General features: G+C 37.7%; 1 protein-coding gene across 5 annotated transcripts; it reads left to right on the top strand.

The window, feature by feature from the left end:
• Positions 1 to 5589: 5589 nt before the first annotated feature.
• LOC140058741 (cilia- and flagella-associated protein 100-like) lies at positions 5590 to 14615 on the top strand. 5 transcript variants are annotated; one of them, XM_072104467.1, is made up of 17 exons: positions 5590 to 5725; positions 7537 to 7621; positions 7759 to 7839; positions 7936 to 8033; positions 8261 to 8453; positions 8659 to 8890; positions 9219 to 9299; positions 10161 to 10327; positions 10639 to 10705; positions 10949 to 11021; positions 12283 to 12434; positions 12668 to 12766; positions 12874 to 12910; positions 13219 to 13298; positions 13627 to 13723; positions 13861 to 13980; positions 14481 to 14615. In XM_072104467.1, the coding sequence occupies exons 1-17, from the start codon at positions 5717 to 5719 to the stop codon at positions 14592 to 14594; spliced, it is 1785 nt and encodes a 594-aa protein (XP_071960568.1). In that variant the 5' UTR covers positions 5590 to 5716; the 3' UTR covers positions 14595 to 14615. The 5 variants fall into 5 exon arrangements, with proteins under 5 accessions (XP_071960568.1, XP_071960569.1, XP_071960572.1 ...); XM_072104468.1 differs by lacking the exon at positions 5590 to 5725 and adding an exon at positions 6723 to 6806; XM_072104471.1 differs by lacking the exon at positions 5590 to 5725 and adding an exon at positions 6734 to 6750.
• The last annotated feature ends 213 nt before the right edge of the window (positions 14616 to 14828 follow it).

Here is a 14828-nt window from a genome sequence, read left to right as displayed (position 1 = left end):
AGCACTTTTCAACGCCGAGGGGAGAATCCAGCCTGGATTCTTCTTCACCAAATCTCTAAGGAAGATGATGGAGTCGATGGGCGAGGCGGCGGGGCTCGAGATGCCCGAGTCGAACACTCTATCGCCGTTAGTGTCACCGCTGGGTCTGCTCCACACTCGGTGTCTCCTTTTCCTGGTGGCGAGAGCCACTAGGGATAATAAGGGGGCATTTGTGGAGCTGTGCCAGAGGTATGGTAGGCCTACCTCGGCGGAGCCCAGACGCCGTCGATTTCCTAAGCCAACTGGACCACTACGTCAACGGACCGGACCATCATCACGCCAAGCACGGTGGCAACCGAACGTGGAAAACAACATCCATTCACCCACGCCACTGTTATGCCAGTTAAGGCGGGCCGACAGAGTTGCTCTGCGGTCGGCATTCAATGCCAATCGGGAGGTGGTGGAGCGTTCGGCTCAGCCGGGAAGTGGCCAGCTGAGGGCAGCGGCGGTTAGGATGTTGGAGGGATTCTTGGAAAACCTCCACTTCCACGCCCAGTTTGCCTATGAATAGGTTAAAAAAAAAAAAAAAAAAAAAAAAAAAAAAAAAAAATCCAAGACCAAATTAATGAAAATTTATTTAAATTAATTTTAAAATTAATTCCAATTAGTTCATTTTTTTAAACAAAATTCTTATCGGGTTCTTGGTAGTTTCTTTTTCTGGAATTCTATGTATGTATGTTGTGTTATTGTTGTGTTTAAAAAAAAAAAAAAAAGAAGAAAAATGAAGTGGAAGAAAAGAAAGAAAGAGCAAGTACGTGTGTAGAAGAACAAGAGGGAAGACAAAAGAAATAAAACAAGGAGGAATGTAGTGCCGCTACACAGATGCTTAAGCGGAGCGCGTCGTTCTAAACACCTGGACGCGCTCCGCCGTGCGTATCTTGGAACGTCAAGTACGTTTGGGACACTTGAGAAGTCGACGACGGAAACTAAACCTATATTATTACTACTCACTCATTATTATCATACAAAGACTATTATAATGGTGAGTATTTTACGTTGTAGTCTTTTATCGTAGTTAAGGAACTAAACCAAGAGACTAGCAATCTCTTTAAGAGATTGCTAGTCTCTTGGTTTAGTTCCTTAACTACGATAAAAGACTACAACGTAAAATACTCACCATTATAATAGTCTTTGTATGATAATAATGAGTGAGTAGTAATAATATAGGTTTAGTTTCCGTCGTCGACTTCTCAAGTGTCCCTAACGTACTTGACGTTCCAAGATACACACGGCGGAGCGCGTCCAGGTGTTTAGAGCGACGCGCTCCGCTTAAGCATCTGTGTAGCGGCACTACATTCCTCCTTGTTTTATTTCTTTTGTCTTCCCTCTTGTTCTTCTACACACGTACTTGCTCTTTCTTTCTTTTCTTCCACTTCATTTTTCTTTTTTTTTTTTTCTTTTTTTTAAACACAACAATAACACAACATACATACATAGAATTCCAGAAAAAGAAACTACCAAGAACCCGATAAGAATTTTGTTTAAAAAAATGAACTAATTGGAATTAATTTTAAAATTACTTTAAATAAATTTTCATTAATTTGGTCTTGGATTTTTTTTTTGTTTTTTTTTTTTTTAACCTATTCATAGGCAAACTGGGCGTGGAAGTGGAGGTTTTCCAAGAATCCCTCCAACATCCTAACCGCCGCTGCCCTCAGCTGGCCACTTCCCGGCTGAGCCAAACGCTCCACCACCTCCCGATTGGCATTGAATGCCGACCGCAGAGCAACTCTGTCGGCCCGCCTTAACTGGCATAACAGTGGCGTGGGTGAATGGATGTTGTTTTCCACGTTCGGTTGCCACCGTGCTTGGCGTGATGATGGTCCGGTCCGTTGACGTAGTGGTCCAGCTGGCTTGGGAAATCGACGGCGTCTGGGCTCCGCCGAGGTAGGCCTACCATACCTCTGGCACAGCTCCACAAATGCCCCCTTATTATCCCTAGTGGCTCTCGCCACCAGGAAAAGGAGACACCGAGTGTGGAGCAGACCCAGCGGTGACACTAACGGCGATAGAGTGTTCGACTCGGGCATCTCGAGCCCCGCCGCCTCGCCCATCGACTCCATCATCTTCCTTAGAGATTTGGTGAAGAAGAATCCAGGCTGGATTCTCCCCTCGGCGTTGAAAAGTGCTACCGCCTTGGTGACACTCCCGCCGCACTCCGGAACGAGTTTCACTAACTCCTGGATGAAACTCCAGCGCCGAGATGAGGTGGTCGACGATACCTCCGGCGATGTTTCCGTCATGAATGGCGGTATGTGGTGCGCCAGGTGTTGTTTTGGGTTTTCGGGCACCCGGCCACATCCTGCCACTGGACACAGGAATGCCCGACGTGACCGTTTACCCGATTCCATCTGACCGCCTTCAGGATGAGGTCTTTTGTTGTCTTTCGACCGTTTGTCGGCCTTTCTCTGAGATTTAACTTTTGGTACCGCCCCAGCACTAGGTGGAACAGCACTGGTCGCCGTACCAACGAGACGGACGTCTCGGCACGCAAAGTCCGACTCCTTACTTCCTGGAGTTCGCCATACCTTCACGGCTGGCGCGGCGGGAAGCAACTCTTTACGAAAAATGGAGGGGGACTTTGGCCTCTCCGGCGATCCTGCCAAGACCTCTGGCGTCTCTCTGCCCTCAACTACTGGCGGATCTGGGTCCCCGACCTCCATCGCCACATCATCTTCTTCCAATCCAGTAGGTGAAGGTGGAGACTTTCGTTTCGCAGCTGGTTTGCCCAACGGCGGGAAGTCTTCCACCTGCAGCAGGAACAATTCCTCCTCCACCGGTACTCGATCGGAAGTAGTGCAGTTATCCATCTGTAAAACATTAAGAGGCAAAACACAAGTTTAGTACAAGATAGTATTTCTACCCCTCGATTACAAATTGTTGGGACGAAAACTCTGGCGCCTGTAACAAATAGTGATCATCGTTTCCGCCAGAGGAGTTCCAACATCTCTTCAGAGCTAGTTACCGAGTTATTTGTGATGTCACTGCCGTGAAGAATGTACAACGTAAGTAGTACATGGCTGCTTTCCCCTTCTTACCTAAGTGAAAAGCCTCCTTCTTCTCCGCCAGGTTCCATCCACTAATTCGGGCATACCCCTCAAATCTATCCCAGAAAATGTACCAGTCATTTTGACCGAAAAATTCCAGGTTTCTCTGAGGGCGGAAAAGTAGTCTTTTCCGACGCTCACCTCGCCATTCTTCATTATGACCGTATCAACCACGCAAGTGGTCCCTATCCACATAATGAACTCAGCGCGGATCACGTCCGAAACTTCCGCCATTACTCTCTCTTCGGACGTACTCGTTCGTATTGTCCTCATTACCGCGATCTCGATCATTGTAATCGAAACCTCGACAATCAGTCCGAACTTGACCGACATCGTCCGAGTAGCGTTTATAGCGATTACCGTCGATGTACCCCTGTGGCGACATTCCCATTCTACGACCTCGATTAGGATACCGTCGTTCGGACTCTCGATCTGTTGCGTCCCCCTTGACGATTTATTGATCGCCAAGGAACTCGACCGCGTTCCATAGGCACAAACCTATTGGACTCGCCGCCAGCTCGTTCATCGAAACGCATGTTGTCATCGCCCGGATAATGAGAGTCGCGATTTCAGATATCCCCATTAGGAGTACCGTAGTTGGAACAGGAATTAAACCACCTATCCGTGGTTACATTCGACACAGAGTTAACGTCAGGAATAACTGCTCCTCCTTCCCGTTAAAACTAATCGACGCATTCTTTGAAGTCACCTGATTATTAGGATTAACTTCAAGATCAGACCCTTCAAAGACCTCGTCAGTACTATCCTTTTATGATTTTCGCCGATGTCGGCGCATTATTATTTTTTTTTTTAACAGAGCCGGTGCTTTCTTCGTTATAAGCAAACACCGAATAAAGCACGTAGTTGATGCCATAGCTATCTAGATCCGCAACTCATGTTACGTCTCCCGATCGCGTGCAAGAACTCGTTCCGACCTCGAATCATTGCCCTCAGTCTTCTTACATTGAGCGAACTAGTTTACCATAAAACTCGCCCTTCTTCTAGTATACTCGTTCAGAATTACCGAGTTATACTGTGACTGAACTAAATTTACCGTTGGAATCTTTCGATTGAATTAGTCACCAATGAATACAGTAGACACATTTAGAAAGAACACACAGAACAATATCACAATGTAAGCTAATAATAAATTCTTTATAATCTCAAATAAATGTCCACTTCATTGATTCCTAAAACAACTACAACCCAACAGTAAATAACTGCGTAATAATAGAATTCTGAGCATTCGCCAGAGCGTACCGGCGTGCGTATAACTAAAACTCACATCCACATCCTAAAAATAGTATTCTAAAAATAGGATGTTTCCGTAAAGTAAATAGCCAATCAGAACTATTAGTACATAGAATTCTTTCATTGCTCAACCAATCAGAGTACGCACGTAACCGCGTCATCATCGCTTGCATTTTCATTCCCTGGATAGTGCACAGCTCGCGCTGCACGACCCTCTCAGGTAGCGACTATGCGAATGCAATGATATGATTGGTTGCTGTAGCCTAGCCAATCGTATGATGTCCAAGAACTGCGCGGCAGTTTGTTCGAATGGAATAAGACCTGGATGAGATCTGAAACAATATCGAAAAACTATCGCCCAAGACTCGGAGGATCTAGGCCTAATACAATTGACCAGTATACCTTAAATACATTTTCAACCATCTTCCCTCTAATGAAATTTTTTTTTTTTTCAAAAAAGGCAAAGGTTTAATTTATTTTTGCGGTTCATGATAAACTAATAAAATAAATAAATAAATTCTTCCAACACTGCCGACTTCCAGTGAAGGAACGACGTAAACAACTGGCCCACTAATATGATAACTAATACTTCCTAGCCTAACCTAATCGTATATTTTCCGAAATCGGACATGAAACACGGGCCATGTCGTTTCGTTCTGGAATCACGAGTCCAGCGGGTTAACATACAAAACCCATTCACGTCACGAGCGTGAACATTCATGTCACGAGCATGAAATTCATGTCACGAGCATGAATAATAATATTCTTATACTACAGTTTCATCTAGTATAGGCCAATCGTTCATTCGTCGAATATTAAATATAAAAAATAAAAATAATAAATCCTAATCTACTATTCATCCCCAACTCTCGGAGAGAACATGAACTTATAAGAAACATTCACGTTCTTATCCTCGAGACGGTGATGAATTGGCGAGGGCCGATACATTGAATGTAAATAAATAAACAACGCACGTCCAGATTCGCGTATTTTCGGCGTCATATTTCGCCAGAAAAATATCGCGTTTCATTTTAATTAATCCTCGTCGCCAATAAAGAGATTGCTAGTCTCTTGGTTTAGTTCCTTAACTACGATAAAAGACTACAACGTAAAATACTCACCATTATAATAGTCTTTGTATGATAATAATGAGTGAGTAGTAATAATATAGGTTTAGTTTCCGTCGTCGACTTCTCAAGTGTCCCTAACGTACTTGACGTTCCAAGATACACACGGCGGAGCGCGTCCAGGTGTTTAGAGCGACGCGCTCCGCTTAAGCATCTGTGTAGCGGCACTACAATTCATTTGAATTGGCTCTGAAACTGCTGGTGAACAGTGAAAACAACATTGGGGAGATAACAGACCCTTGTGGCGTGCCAATGCTAACAGTTAATAGATAATATTAATAAATAATCTATTTTGCTTCTAATATACCTTTATTATTAATAAAATACTTAATTTAAAACTAGTACCATAGCATCTATTCATAATAGAGCACTACTTGCTTTTAAACAAATTAATTTAGTAAGGTATAGGTCAATAAATAATAAACAATTATTATGATAGCCGCAAAAAACACAACTATCCCCTCTATTGTTAAACACATTGCCAGTTCAATGGTTCCCGTACTCCCCTATAGGATAAATAATCTATTTTCCTATTAATACATCTTTATTAATCATAAAAAAATACTTCATTAAACTAGTATCTTAGCACCTTATCATAGATAGACCACTACTTTACTTTAAACAAATTAATTTAGTAAAGTAAAGTAACAAAATTTGATTTTCAACCATTTATGATAACAGCAAAAAACAGCATTACCCCCTCTATTGTTTATCACATAAATAGTTCAATGGTTCCCGTACTCCCAGATAGGAGAAACAATCTATTTTCCTATTAATACATCTTTATTAATCATAAAAAATACTTCATTAAACTAGTATCTTAGCACCTTATCATAGATAGACCACCTACTTGCTTTAAACAAATTAATTTAGTAAGGTAAAATAACAAAATTAGATTTTTAACCATTTATGATAGCAGCAAAAACCACCACTACCCCCTCTATTGTTTATCACATAAATAGTTCAATGGTTCCCGTACTCCCATATAGGAGAAACAATCTATTTTCCTATTAATACATCTTTATTAATCTTAAAAAATACTTCATGAAACTAGTATCTTAGCACCTTATCATAGATAGACCACTACTTGCTTTAAACAAATTAATTTAGTAAGGTAAAGTAACAAAATTTGATTTTCAACCATTATGATAGCAGCAAAAAACACCACTACCCCCTCTATTGGTAGTTTAGTTCACTGGTTCCCGTACTGTACTCCTCATATCTTAATTAATATAAGATATAATATTATCGTTTCCAAAGCAACAAAATGCTCTGCTGCCGCTGCGGTAAACTTGTTTGTTGACAAATTCTTATTTACTTTTTATTTACGGTAATAAATTCGGTAGGAGGCCTGCCAGTGGTTTGCTGGTGATATATACTTAATTACTATTTAATCTATCATGTCATTTTCAAATACATTAGGCTAAGACGTTTCGTTTGCCTGTTTTAGCTAGGCCTAGGCCTAGCCCTAGGCCAGGCCCTAACCTCATTTCAGCAGAGAGAGAGAGGGAGGCCGTACGGCTCCCTGCCTGGCCTGCTGGCTGCGTTGGGCCTGGTGGTGTGGTAGGCCTAGTAGTACTGAGTATGCTTAGAATTTCTAATATTATATTGGAATCACGATTATAAAATAACACTTCACTTTTAAAATTGTAATATTTTATAGGCCTACTAGCTAGTTAAGTTAGGTTAGTAGGGGCTTAGTTTTTAGCAGGGAAAAATTTCCTCTTAAAATTTTGTTTAGCAATATTGCTAATAAAACTGATGTCGAGAGTCGAGAAACATAGTTTTCTATAGTATATTTGCTACACAATTGTAGAAATGTGTAGCAAGAAGGTTGTTTTGTATAGCTTTTTGCTATGCTACACTGGCGAAATTATTCCCTGTTACTGTGTTAGTTTAGTTAGATAGTAAGTTAGGCCCTCCTCTAGCTAGCCTAGCTAGGCTAGTAGTAGTAGTAGGCCCTATGCTGTAGGCATAGCCTATATATAGCATAGGCTATGTTATTTGTTTTATACATAAATGAATATATGCCTATGAGGAGGGCCAGTTCATGATTTAATTTTTTTTTCTAGATAAAAAAGTGTAAAATGTCGGGAGTAGTATCAAGAGCAGAGACTGGATCTCCTCACTCAATAGTTTCAGGCGACAAAAAATCTCGTAAGTGGACCCTCAAAATCATTAAAAAATATTCCTTTGATATTAAATCGGAAATATTATAATAAGTGATATTATTCCGTGTGTAGAGTGCATGTCCAATTTGTATTGCATTCATCATTAGTGTTTGTTAATTTTAGGAGCTGAAAGTATGTCGCGCCAATCAGGTCGTGTAACATTTCCACAGTCTATTCAATCTGAAACAAGCTCTGCACTTATTCGTAAGTATTATTAACAGTATAGTATTTACATCACTGGTTTTTTTAAAATAAATTCTTAAATTTTGTAAGATAATTTTGTGTAAATGATGTTTACAGGTGCTGAAGATCTGCCACCAAATCACAACCCTTTTGCAATGCCTCGTGAAAATGACATCTTTATGCTAAGAGACAAAGAAAGGCAACGAAAAAAAGCGGTGAGTGATTCTATGTTAAAATCACAACAGTAAACAGTACATTTTTAGCCCGGCTCACAATGCATGTATTATTCTTTTTATGTGTTTATAATGTGATAATTGATTTTTTTTAATGAAACCGATAAATAATATATTACAGTATAATTATGTCAACATTTTTTCTGAACTATAATAGTGTACAACATATCACATTATTAAAATAAACTTTTATTACAATTTAAATATAGGAAAGAGTACACCAGAGAGGGCTGAAAGTACATGAGAAAACAACGTATGCCTCACGCATTAATGCTAAAACATCTTCAATGAGAAATCCTGTAGCTGAAGATGATGGTCTTAGTGACGATGAAAATGCAGAAAATGACGATAAGGCTGTAGCAGTCAAAGATGACCCTACCTATACACTAGCTGTCACCCGAGGTATAACACAAACATTTATTCATGATTCTTTTAGTTATTAGGGTCTGTCTACACAAAAAAAAGTGTGATGTACCAAAATGGTAGTGATATGACATCATCATGTCCATATATGGGCACATCACATTTTGTTGTCACATAAAGTTTGATAGTGTAGACAGAGCTTAAACAAGTAAATGTGTTTTTTTTTCTTTTTGATAACTTTTAGACCGCCATGTTGAGAAAGAGAGTTTGACGGACTACATTGCTAAGAAACGTGAGATGTTCCTAGTCCAGTACTCGTTGGGCGTCAAACGTGACGAGATGCGCAAATTAGAAGAGATAGCTCAAGCTGAAGAACGAAAGTTGGAGTTAGCGGAGCAATACCTGGAGGAAGATGCGGCCATGTTTGATGAATTCCTAAAGGAAAATGATAAAAACTCAGTTGAGGCTATCAAAGTGTGAGTATATGGCTTTTCAAGATGTACTGATTTCTATTTATTTATTTTATAAATGATACAGGGACTATTTTGTGTACCAGTTCACCGGGGGATAACCCCCTACTTGTCTCAAATGATGAACTAGGTTCTTTAAAGTGCACACAGGTTATAATTGTGTACACTAGACCTACAGTTTAGTCCTTATATGAGAAGACTTTATTGCATGTAGTATTTCCAAACTTTGTGTTAATCATGCAATGTGAGAGCCATTATAAGACAGACTTGTCTGCTCTTCTTTATCCAAGACTTTGAATAATTCAAAAAACATTTGTATCCCATTTTTTTTCAGAGCTGAAGCAGAAACAAAAGCCAAACTAGAAAAGGTTAATGAAATCAAGAAAATCAATTCCCAAATCATGGCGATTAGAAGGTAATCATCATTTCTTAATTCACATTGTCGCAAAATTCTTAGTTTTGCTTTAATCCAACCGATGTTCGATTATTCGGTTTGCTCATGGTCTTCTACGGTAAATAAAAATTTAAAATCAAAATTACAAACGACTCAAAACAAAATGGTTCGTTTTATAAAAAAGTTAGGTCCCCGATCTCATGTTGGTCAATCTCAGCTAAACGACGTAGGTATGTTAAAAGTCCAAGACCGTGTCGAATTTCTTAGAGTCTGTCATGTTTTTAAAATATATAATCATTGTTGTCCACCTTATTTATGCAATCGTTTTATTAGAATTTCAGACAGTCATAATTACAATACTAGGGGATGCAATTTTAATTTTAGAATCCCAACTATCAAGCCAATGGCACATGTGACCTTTTTTTACAATGCTATTAAAGAATGGAATAATTTACCAATTAACATTAAGGAATCACAAACTGTTTGTTGTTTTAAAAGTAAAGTTAAAAAGTATCTACAGGAACGTTCACTAGCTCTAGAAACTATTTAATTAGCGCTTCTTCTTTTTTCGATTGTCCTTTTTGCTGTTTTTTGTCATTTTTATTATGTTGCTTTGTTTGTCTTTTTTGCTGTTCTTTCAAAGGACCTCATTGGAAACAAGTCCGTAGAGGACTTTTATGAGTTATCCTTGGAATCCTTGTTTTATATTGGTATTTTTATATTTGTCAATTTTAATTGTATGTCTGTGATATTTTATGTACTGATGCCGAAATAAATCAAATCAAATCAAATCACCCCCCCCCCCCTTCTGATTACTGAAGCATGACATAACTGAAGTACATTTAAATGTTTATATATAATGTGTTATCTTGGACATTCTAGTGAGATTTCAAAGAATGAGGACCTTCTGAAGGAATACCAGCTGTATAAGAAGTTCCTTGATTCACTCACACCAGAAGAATGGATAAATGAAAGGAAGACACAAAGAAAAGAGAAGAAAAAAAAGAAACATGTGGATAGAGGTCAAACATCAGTTGTCAAAAGAAAAGGTAGATGTTAATTAAAGTTTTAGATTTCATTTACATTGAATACATTACAGTCATCCCCACTTTTTTGACATCTGAAATGGAATTATGAAATACTTTTTGAATTTCTGACAGACTATTAATTATTAGTATTATATTATTAATTATATGTTTGTGCTTCTAGTTTAAAAAGTCCTTGACTTGCCCCTACATTTAATTTAATATCTCAAAAACACAAAACTATAAATCAGTTACTATAAATCAACTCTTATACATAAATGTTATTAAAATAATAAAATTTAATATTCTCTCTTTTTACTCTCGTTTATATCTAGTTGAGACGGCTAGTATTAGGTCAAGTGCTTCAAGAAACTCTATCAAGAAAGGATCCGCTGGGAAAAGGTTACATTTAATTAACAACATTTTCTGTACATATAGTTTTGTTGCTTATTTTATCAAACTATATCTGAGCCTATAAACTTTGATATCCAAACCATAGCACTAACTTTAACAGGCAAGCAACTCGTAAAAATAATAACTTATTTCAGTCTTTTTGTTGTAGTCTCAAAATGTTTTGTTTATATTAATATCAATTTTGTTAATCCAATTTTATTACCCAATTAATAATAATCCTTTCTTGTTAAGGTCTGTTGGAAAGTCTTCCGTGATAAATGAAACAGAAAGTGTGAACAGTGATTCTGACTATAGCTCAGATGAGGTAAGATGCTGTTGCTAGGTGCTATCATCTTTCAATTAGTCATTCTGGTTTTGTTTTTCCTTTTGTCAGTGTGTAACCTTTACATCCATTCTCCTAGACTTGCCCCAAGTCTGTATTATCTTTTTTTTTATTTATTTGTTTTTATTTCGACCGCGATTTTTGTCTGAAAATACAGACTTGTGAAACACGTATAGAAATCGATTTGCAGACCGCAAACATCCGATAAGAATGACGTAGGTTATCATACTGTATTTCGCTATATGGGGCGGGCGGTATGTAAATATGGATTTCGAATCAACCAATGATCATTTTGTTTCAAAATGAAAAAGATCGAGACGTACGTACAGTGCTGAATGTATGATCGAGACTGTTGAAATATAAAATCGTAATGCCAAGTTGTTTTGTTTATTAATTGTTTAGTCCTTGGCCTAGGCCTCTTTCGTAGGTCCCACTCAACTCGCACGCATGACCTGCCAAATAAAACGCCAATAAAGTAGCCCTACATACCACCACCGGCACACAACAGGGCTACACCACCACACAGAACAGGACAGGGTCTGGGTGGGAATTAAATCAAAATTATCTCCGCGTAATAAATGATCCATTCAATGTTTGATTTGCGTAACATAGCGCATGCGCATCATCTTGTTGAGTCTTTGAAATTCTGAAATATGAATATTAAAACGGTGTACGAGTGAGTAGCCAATCGCATGCAGCTGAAACTAGTCAACCGGATAATCGTATGCACCAAGAATTCTTGGTGTCAAACCACGTGACTTGTGCGTGTTTCCCCAGACGGAGTATCCAAAATCAAGTAGTATACGTATGAAACGCCATATGTGCCAAAATATTTATCTTTTTACTAATATTAAGACAAAACTCCGTCTGGAACCCAGACTACCATTCTCCATTTGAACCACATAATCTTCATCATAGTTATATTGTTACACCGTACATTCAGGGAGATGTTTACATCTCCCTGGTACATTTCAGTAAATATTTTTATTTAAACAGTTATAACTATTACTACAATCTCTTCTTATCTTTTCAATAAGAGAGCACCATACTTGACGTACAGTACATGAAAAGTAATATGTACATAAAGAAATCCTATAATTGGCGATTTTTCGCTGTTGGTTGTCTTGTAGTTAAAAAAGAAAAAAAAAATTTTTTTAATATACAGTATTTTCAGTATGTTTATTTTTGTTTTTTATACTCAATAAAAATATCAAATAATAACAAATATTAAATCTTGTTTTAGGAACCTGAATTGTATTTCTCAGATCCCCAACAGTTGCTGGATATATTTCAGGAGCTTGAGGAGCAAAACTTGTCTTTGATACAGAATAGCCAGGAGACTGAGGAGTCATTAGAGGAGATACGACAAACGATACAAAGCACACACACTAAGATGTATGTTTCTTTACTTGTTTATTAAGTTTTACTTATCCATTTATGTATTTTACACCAAAATGCAAATTACTGAAAATAATTGGATTGGATCAGTGACTGGATCTCAATGGAGATAATAAACATACAATAAACTAAAAGCTAAATCAAAACGATAAAATAAAAAAGCCAGAAAGAAAGTGCTGAGCTTTCGGGTAACACTGATCCTTCTTTGATAAATATATTTTGTTTGATAGGGATCGTGAAACTGAGATTCTGAAAGGACAAATAAACATCCTGAGATTGACGATTGAAAGGGAGGAAGAAAAGGCAAAAGAGTTGGAGCATAAATCAAAGTACGTCTTTTTATTCATTTAAATTGTATCATTCGATTTCTTTAATTTATTTTGAGACATTGTGATATGCTTGTTTTCCCTACTAACTAGTTTATATCTTTCTATAGGATGTTTTCATTTGGAGAATTCAAGTCGGAAGATCAGGTTCGTATTTTGTACTATTATTCAAGTTTTTGACTGTTTTATTACTTTCCAAACTTAAGACAGACGTGCGCTCCCATGTCATGTCACCAGGATGTCTTAAGACAGACGTGCGCTCCCATGTCATGTCACCAGGATGTCTTGGGGGGCCTCTAGCTAAATAAACAATTTGTGTGTGATCTTAAAATATATTATTACAATATGAACGAATATTACTTCACGCTTGAGTAATTTTACCTCAAGCTCCATGGGACTATATTCGGTCATACTACTCTGTCAACATATTTTGTTAATGATTGTGTATTTGACAGGAGGAGATGTTAGAATCGTTAAACAAGAAAGTTGAAGAAGTCTACAGGAATACAATAGGAGATAATGAAGCCAATATCAGGTGAGGAGGAGCATGGCTCAAGTGGAACCTCTTAGCTAACTTTCTTTGTTTGTTCAATCTCTTTATCCATTCCATCAAACAATACACAAAAGCAGTCAAACATTTAAAGAAGATGAAAGGGAAACCTCCAGGAAACCCCAAGGGGCTTGTGATAGAAGGCCCACTAAAAACTAGTTACATTAAGGTAATAAATAAAAGCCTGTATAGACAGGGAGATGCATTACAGGCCATGATTGATAAAGCCAGCCTGTATAGACAGGGAGATGCATTACAGGCCATGATTGATAAAGCCAGCCTGCAACGATAATAAATGTTTTTGTTTTTGCAGCACTTTGCAGATGCTAACCAACATTGAAAATCGCTTGGAAGAACTTTTTGAAAGTATTGAGATGATGCCACAAGAAAAAGTAGAGGCAGCGGAGAAGGTACCTCACGTTCGATATCTTTTTCCCCTAATAGAAACCGTTTAACAGTTTAAAATATTTTTCTTTTGGTACTTCAGATTATTTGATAAAATTTAAGCTTTTTGTATGTCATTGATTTGGGTTTTTTTTGTCAAAAGGCCAAAGAAAAAGAGAGACGTTTAAGATTGAGAGAGGAGAAGTTAGAAGCTCAGAGACTGCACCAAGAAGAGCGAGTTAGACGAGCGTTGGAGAGAGCACAGGCTGACCCCAAGAAATCTGTAAGTTGTTATTGTACAGTGGTTGACCTTTGACATCAGTGGGTCCTGTTCACCCAATGGTGCCATTGGATCTGACCATCTGATTCTCTGTACTGTATCCCCATATGGCATTATCATTATATAATATCATAGGGCTAAGTCTTAATACAGCCATGCCTTGTTGGCCGCATTCACCAATCACAATAAAGTGAGATATTTTCCATAAATATTTCGTATTACACTTAACTCAATAAATATTGAAGTATTTTAGTCAATAAAGTATCTTAGTAAATAAGTATTTCCCTTAAATTGTATTCACTTAGATAGAGATTTTTTAAGCTTTAAGTATTTGCCTAAGTGTGAATGGTGAATATGGCCATTGATGCTTTGTACTGTATCTCCATATATGGCATTATTTATATACACAGTCAGTAGTATAGTATAAGTCTTAGTACATTAATGCTTACAAGTTGTTGTCTGAATATTTGATGATAATGATTTAATAACTTATTTTTTGACAGACTGGTAGAAAGCTTGTATTTCGTTCTGAACCACCGCAAACGAAACGTAAAGTTGACAGATCAAAAGAAAAACAAAACAAAGAAGAGGAGGAGTTGCAGTATTATTTCACTTAAGTTTCATAAAATTACATTTTTAATTTTTATTTGGGATATTTACTATCATAATTCTATCCAGAAAAAAAATGAAATTCATTAAAACGTAATATACTATCACTGTAGTAAATAAGATATGGTATTTGTGAGACAGCATTGTGGAGATTGGTTTACAAATTGACTTGCCAAACACGTTCATTCACAACTGAACAAGACACCTCAAAGGACGCCCAGTAACCACAGCACATAGCTGGA

This window comes from Antedon mediterranea, chromosome 9 (assembly GCF_964355755.1).
Source record: "Antedon mediterranea chromosome 9, ecAntMedi1.1, whole genome shotgun sequence".
In the NCBI taxonomy this organism is placed as follows: domain Eukaryota; kingdom Metazoa; phylum Echinodermata; class Crinoidea; order Comatulida; family Antedonidae; genus Antedon; species Antedon mediterranea.
The sequence above is the reverse complement of the archived record's forward strand: the minus strand, read 5'-3'. Positions and strand labels throughout refer to the sequence as shown.